General features: G+C 49.9%; 1 protein-coding gene across 1 annotated transcript in view; it reads left to right on the top strand.

Moving 5' to 3' along the window:
• The first annotated feature begins 7111 nt into the window (after positions 1-7111).
• HRH3 (histamine receptor H3) overlaps positions 7112-7445 on the top strand; it is a 2897-nt gene continuing 2563 nt past the window's right edge. Inside the window, exon 1 of the mRNA XM_057379973.1 lies at positions 7112-7322. Within this exon, the coding sequence (XP_057235956.1) occupies positions 7112-7322 (211 nt within the window). The remainder of the gene's footprint in view (positions 7323-7445) is intronic.

Below are 7445 nucleotides of genomic sequence, written 5' to 3' on the forward strand. Positions count from 1 at the left end.
TATTCTGTCCCTTGGTGCCCAGCACCCTGTGGTTTCTATTCTGTCCCTTGGTGCCCAGCACCCTGTGGTTTGTATTCTGTCCCTTGGTGTCCAGCAGCTCTGTCCTGCTGTCCCCTGACCCCATCAGCTCCCCAGAGCAGCTCACGGTCCCACCGGGCTGGTTTGATGGGCTCTGCTCGCAGAGAACGCCACGGACCCAGCCCTGCTGCAATTAAACACTGTCCCTGCTCTATGCTAATGAGAAGCAGGAACAGAATGCACAAYGGCGGATAATTACAGGCGAGCAATTACAGACACAATCCTCCCCTTTCCTCGTCCTCGCACTGTTTTTTCCACTGYTCCGCACTTGCCGTGAGTCTGAGACAGCGACCAGAGCTCTGAAGACGACGAGAAGAGCAATAAAAAAGCTCTTTGAAGCATATCCCTGAAGCTCCATCAGTTCTGACCATCCCTTCACGCCGTGTTTCTGCCCAGGGAAGCAAGTGGGAGGTGCACATCGGGTGGTCTGAGCTGCTGAAAGCAGCATCATTAAAAAAAAACCCAACTTAATCATTATAATTGATTAAATGAATATCATGGAATATTTTCTGCTTGTTTACAAGGGGGCCTGTAAGTTGCTAAAACTGTTTGAAATCCAGCTGCTGTAAATAGCAACTCATGTGCTTTCCCAATCATTCACCTTTCTTGCTCAATGCCACGTGTCTGTTTAGGAACTGCTTTTCAAAACACTGCGTACTTTGTGCAATTAATTTGTGGAAGTCTGTGCTGTGTCCCAATCCTCAAAAAAGGGCTGTGACAGGCTGGAGAGATCACATGTATAAATTCAATGTCTAGAAACAAATTAGCCCATTTTTTATATATGCAATCTCAGGCAGGATTGCTTAGAAATGAAATGCTTTAAAACGATGCCATAATATTCTTTAATGCCAAGTGACACATAAAATGCTATTCAGAGTCACTTCCCAACCTGCCTGCAAACAAGTGGGATCTGCACAGCCTGGGAACAGCATCAGCTGTGAGTGGTGCATTATTAACTGGAATTATTAACTCAGTTTCAGAAAGCTGTTCTGTGCCTCTGCGCACAGTCGTTTGCAAAATTATTTGGAAAATTCCTCTTGCACCTGATCCCTCCCTTTTGTAATGAGCAGTGTYGTGCTGTCAGAGAGCACTGATGGGCAGCAGAAAGCAAGGAGAGAGGGAAATAGAATCTGAAATGATGGGCAGAGCCTTTCTCAAAAAGCACCTCACTCAGAGTTAAAGCAGAGCAAAATGAGGGGAGATTAAAAGAGGAATTGCACTGTGGGAGGGGGTGGCAGTGTGGTGGGACTGGGCCTCACTGGGTGGTGAATATCCCAGCTCCTCACTGACTGCCAAAGCTTTTGGCCACCAGGGAGATGGTGATGGCCCCTGGTTCTGGTTTGGTCTCCTCCTCTGTTCCCACTTGCCCTGGATTTGCTCTCCAGCCACAGCTCCACAGGCAGCTCCAGGAAGAACTCCTCTGCTCGTCTCTGCTCGTTGCTTTTTCTCTCCTTCAACATGTGTTTGGAAAGTAGAGAAACTCCCTCTTTCTAGTGACCAGGTTTTTCTCTTTCCCATTTTTTTGTTTGAATTCTCCTCAAATCACAGCAGCTGTGACATCCAGTGGCAGCTCTGCAGTATTTGGAGTCCCCCAAGAGCTGAGTGGTTTTACAACAAGAGCCATCTCATCATCACAGTCAGGAAAATGAGAATCCTRTCACTTGCAGCCACAACAAACTCCCTCTCTTTGGGTCAGCAGCCTCAGCAAGCCCAGGCTGGCTGATGAGATGGATTTTTTTGCTAAAACACTGTTTGCTGCAAGCCAGCCCAAGAAAGAGCCCTGYTGGAGGTCTCAGCTTTTCTCCAGACCCAGGAGGGTTCTGCTCCCTTTGTCCCGTGCTATCTTTGCACAAATCTGACTCMAAATGATTTGTTTAGAGGCCAAACCAGCTGCAGGAACAGGAATTGGGCTTGGAAGAGGAAGACAGATAATAAAACAGYGAAAAACATCCTCAGCATTGTTGCAGCTTTGCCTAAATGCTTTTCTTCCCCCTGTCCCCGTGTCCCTTTTCACTCCTCTTGCCCACGCCTCTGTAGTTGAATGCCTGACATACTCTCTATCAGTCTCTGCTGCCTTATAACCAAYATCAAAAGAATGAAAAGATGAGGAATCAGAGATCAGGACCCAGAGCACTCATTAATAGAAGGGAATACATCAGGCACACCACGGYTCAATAGGAAATATATTTTCCATCTGCCTTTGTTACACAGATCTAAGGACAGGCTTGGCATTGTCTCAAGCAGCCAGAGATGGGGTTGAGACAAGGTTTTTAATGAGAAAAGCCAGGACTCAGGGAAAATCCCTGTACAGATAAAGGTCTTTCTAAATTAAAGTGATCTGGGTCAGGCTTTGGAAGGCAAGGAGCAGGWGGATGAGCAGCATCTCTCTGTAGCAAATTCATAACCAGGGAGCTGAGCAGAATCCAGCCCCTTAAAAAATGGAGGAGTGGCCACAGGACCTGACAGGAGTGAGACAGAGAGCCTGGCAGAGCTGACAAGAGCTGGAAGGACAGGAAATGTGTTCTCATCTCCCCAGGAAGGGCACCTYTCTCTGGAGAAAACACACTTGATAGCAGATGCTGAAATGTTGGACTTTAAACCTTGAGAGGGCTTTTAGAGACACAAACAGTTGAAATTCCTGCTAAAAGTGACAATGGCAGAGAGATGACAGGGGTGGTGTCCTGGTGAAGGTGTGCCCATGGGACCTGGGCAGATGCTGCKGTGTCATTTCACAGGAGCCACCAGAGAGGGACAGAATGACAACAACCTTCAGTCCCTCCTGGCTGGACACTGCCCAGCAGCCTGGAAGCACCAGGCTTCATTATCAGGARCTTCTCAGAAGCCAAATGTTCAAATAAACAAGACACAGTTAGCTAGACTGCTGATTCTCCTCATCTCAGACACGGAGATCTTGCTTGCCCTCTGCTCCCCAGAGAAATGYGTTTCCTTCTGTTCCCCGTTGCTTACACAACCACATATGCTTGGGGAAGAAATGTCAGACTGGAAATAAAAGCTTTGGCTTACAGAAAAATCCCTCAAATATTTCAGAAATCCTGAGGGACCTTCCAGCTTTTATGACACCTGATGTGAGTCTCTGGGGACAGCTTCTGCTCTCAGCTGCCCTGGCATGAATCAGAAAAAACTCTTTTGGTTCAGTTTAGATGGGCAGAGACAAGACCAAGCTGTCCATCTTCATGTTTGGAAGTGATCTGGCAAACTCAGGGCTCCATCMTCCTCCCTAAAGCACACAATGAATTAATGGATTTTCATCTTTTTTCATCCCCTTTTGTGAGGGAGACGAGAACTGGGCCCACGTTGAGCTGCGATAATGAATTAAACTGAATTAAATTTTGATACGTATTAGAGATATGTTAGTTACTATATAAAGCAGTACACTTAATTAACCCAGGAAGTCTGTTAAATATTACATAAGGTTAGCAATGAGCTCCTGCAGGAAAGGAGGGAGCTGACATTTGTAGGTCTCCTCACGTGAGAACCTGGTGGTAGCTCTGGAGAAATCTGTGGACTCCACAAGGGGGYTTAAACTCTCCCCCTCTAATTGCTCAGTGACCTGAAGTTTTATAAAAGTCTGATGGAATGCAAAGGAGCCCAGTGTGGCACAATTGCACCACGGCCCAGAGAAACCCAGCTCATTTCTCTGCAGCTGCTCTGTTTTCCATCTGCCTGGGAACAGCCCTGGCTTTGATCAGAAATGTTTTAGTCCTTCCCAAAGCTCCTTTTGTTGCTCCTAACCCACACTGCTCGCTGCCATTAAGAGTTTTAGGAACAAAGCCCAGCTTTGCCTCCTCAACCATCCCCTGATGGAGTACCAGATTGAATGGACACTTTTTCCACAGAGCTTTAACATTCGYTCCTCCATGTGGCAAAGTGCTTCCAGCATGGCTGGTAGCAGCTGCACATGAATATCACATCTTGGTATTCAAACCCTGCTGTCTCTCTCTGAAAACATCTCTCGGTCTGAGCAGCAGCTGCCAACTCGGTCCGAGCTGACAGATGTAGGATAACTTCTGGTTTCATTCCCCACTGTGCTCTGAAAWTCTCGTTTCAAGATACAATCCTGAATTGGCCTTGACAAGAATCAAGTGTTAATTCTGATCAGACAGTTCCTTCATTACTAATGGCATTACTCACCGTGCTCTGCAGTGTTTTCCTCCCCCAGAGTCGTTAAACTCAGCATTTTCCTGTGCTGTTGGATTGAACAAGGACAGAAATGTGACTTTCTCTGGTGACAAGGTGATTTGTAATTTTAAGGAGCTCCTTCCCCAGAAGTCTAAAGCAGTCATGGCAGGTTGGGACAGGTCCAACTATGAAAAATCTCCCTATATTAAAGGGATTTTGGACACTTTGGGAGTTTGGATTTACAGGTTACAGCTGGGAATGGAGAGAAATAAAAAAATGAAGGAGAGGAAAGAAGGCAGGAAAAAAACTAAGTGAAAATGTGCAGGACATGTTTTAAACAGAGAGGGACACATGCTGTGCCCGGATGGGGACAATTCCCCTCCAGAATCTGTGATCCTTCTCAGGGTCATGGTGGCTTTGTGGCCATTTGCAGCTCTCAGCACTGAGGGCAGAGATGTTAGTCCTCCTCCTACCTKTCTGAAAGCTGCCTCACAGGTGATTTCTTAGCATTTTCAAGGACCCCATAGCCTGATGCAGGTGATCAGAACACCCCATATGAACATGCACAGGCACTTKTGAGCATATGGGATATGTACACATGGCATATGTCCTGAGCAAGCCCGGGCCAAACGTGAGCTGTCACACCATCTGCTCCCATGTCTGTGTGAGCTGCTTTAACTACAGGTTCTGTGATTTCCTTTATTACCACCATGGCATGTTCCCTGAAATACATTAGACATGCACTTGTGCTGTCTGCTGAAGCAAGAGTCATCAGGACCATGAAACCTGTAATCTGAGCTCCATCACCTCTTATTTATCTCACAATCTTGGCAATTAACTCTGGACAAACAATAACAGTGATTTGTCTGCATTGTATTGTATCGTTTTATAAACAATTTCAGGTACAAAGCAGGGGGTTTGCTTTCTATGGGGATGGTGAAAACTCTGGATAATGGATGACAGGTAACAAACAGCAAACCGCTCCGAGGGTGAGGAGCTGCACAGTGCACACCCCATCATTTGGAATCTGTAAACATTTCAGAGAATACTAATGCTTTACTGAAGAGCTAGAGATTACAGGTAACGCCAGATCACAAACAGCAGTTTGTGGGTTCATTAAACATCACGAGGGTTAAAAAAAAAAAAAAAAAAAAAAAAAAAAAAAAAAAACAAAAAAAAAAACCCAGAACTGTTTCTCCGTCACATCTGTTGTGATCGTCATAAAATCCATGTCCTCTCTGCTGCGGCCGTGCTGCGGCTGCCCAGCTGAACTATGGCAAAATTCCGACGGTTAAATCCGATCATCCTCCGAGCAGTGCTGAAGCCACTCGAAGCCACTCGAAGCCGTTTTGCCGCTGTCCCGGGTTTGTCGCACACGCCGCGGCTCCGCGGGCACACAGTGACATCCTCTGTCGGGACGCGGCAGCAGCGGAGCACCTTGGGGACACTCGTCCGAACACAGAAACAGCACGGTGTCCCGATGCTGGGGGCGTTAAGGGACAGGATGAGGCTGGTTCTTGCTGAGGTCACCCTTYGGTGGGTGCCACAAAGGCCACCCCTGCGGCAGTGCTGAGATGTGCTCCCCCTGCTCGGCTCCAAATTATTCACGGCGGTTCCAAAGAGCCCTCTCGCCCCTCGCCCAGCAGGATCAGCCGCTGCCATCAAGACAGCGGCTGTGGCAGCGTGTTTGAAGAATTCTTTAGTAGTTTCTGAGGTGAAAATAGCTTTTGGAGCAATCAGAAGGTGGCAAACCCCCTGGGCATTAACTTCACACTCGTTTCTGGGTTTGCACRATTTTCTTGCTTTGATTATTTTCYCTCTGTTCCTCACAACTTRGGAGAATTCCCCAGGGAGAAGGGTGCTTGACCAGGGTCTCCAGCCAGTACCCGTCTCTGTTTTGCAGTTGCTGCTCTCCAGAGGTGGCACAGCAGAGCTGATCCTGCCCATGACACGATACCCGTGAGGTGTTTCCCCTCCTCATGACCTGGAGCAGGCACCATGCGCTGGGATTGTACCGTGGTGGTCACTTCACCCTGCAGAAACAAGTCCTGAGACAAAACTCTCTTTAGCCACGAAGAGTGAGCAATTGGTGGAAGAAGGGAGCATTTAATCACCTCCCTGGAGCTGGGGCTGGGGGCGAAGATCCCTTGGTTTGCAGACCAGGTGGCATGGACATTTCATAAAGAATTGCCTSCTCCTGGGCAGCTTTAGCTCTCCCTCCTGCTGCCCATGAGGAGCAGGGGCAAGATCATCATCCTGCATGCTCTGCCTGCCCGGGGAACCCTCCTGGCTGACTGATTAAAAGGCAAATGAAGCTCTGACCTTCACTTCATTAAGGCACAGACCCCAGACAGGAGCTGTAATAACTCCCCATGGCCTCTGTCTTGGGGSACACTTTGGGGAGATGCAGGGATGCTGCTGTGCAGAATGCAAGGATGCTCCGGGAAAATTCAAGGATGCTCCTGAGCTGAGGGGGGAAAGGAATGTAGAGATGTTCTAGGGGATGCAAGGATACTTTCAGGTAATGCAGTGATGCTTCAGATGGAGAAGGGAAGGGGGAATAGGAGAAGATGCTCTGGGGTAGTGCAAGGATGCTACCAGACTGAGAGGGGAACGTGTGGATGCCCAGGAATGCTCTGGAGGAATGAAGGGATGCTCTCGGGTACTACAAGGATGCTCCCTGGCTGAGAGGACACGGGGAAATGTACAGACGCCCGAGGATGCTCTTAGTGGGATGCAGAGATGCTTGGGCGGATTCGGGGATGCTCTGGGAGTTTCGGGGCCGCTCGGGGGGCACGCGGGGGTGCTGGGGGCCGGAGCGGGAGGCGGGAGCGGGCGGGGCCGGGAGGGGCAGCAGCCCCGCGGCGTTGGCGCGGCGGGAGCGGTGCGGGCCATGGAGAGCGGCGGGGCTCTGAACGGCTCCGCCGCCGCCGGGCGCTTCGCCGCCGCGGGCACGGCAGCGCTGGGAGCGCTGATGGCCCTGCTCATCGCCGTCACCGTGGCGGGCAACGCGCTGGTGATGCTGGCCTTCGTGGCGGACTCCAGCCTGCGCACCCAGAACAACTTCTTCCTCCTCAACCTGGCCATCTCGGATTTCCTCGTAGGTAAAGTGCCGCCCGCGGGGCACCGCCGGCACCGGCACGGCCCGGCAGCGACTCGGTGGCGGGGAGAGCAGCGCAGCGTGCCCGGGGCTCCTCCTGCCCGCCTGCTCGCTCCGGGCCGTGCCT

The sequence above is a fragment of the Malurus melanocephalus genome, unplaced genomic scaffold (assembly GCF_030028575.1).
Source record: "Malurus melanocephalus ecotype Western Australia unplaced genomic scaffold, MMel_1.1 scaffold_428, whole genome shotgun sequence".
NCBI classification, from domain to species: Eukaryota; Metazoa; Chordata; class Aves; order Passeriformes; family Maluridae; genus Malurus; species Malurus melanocephalus.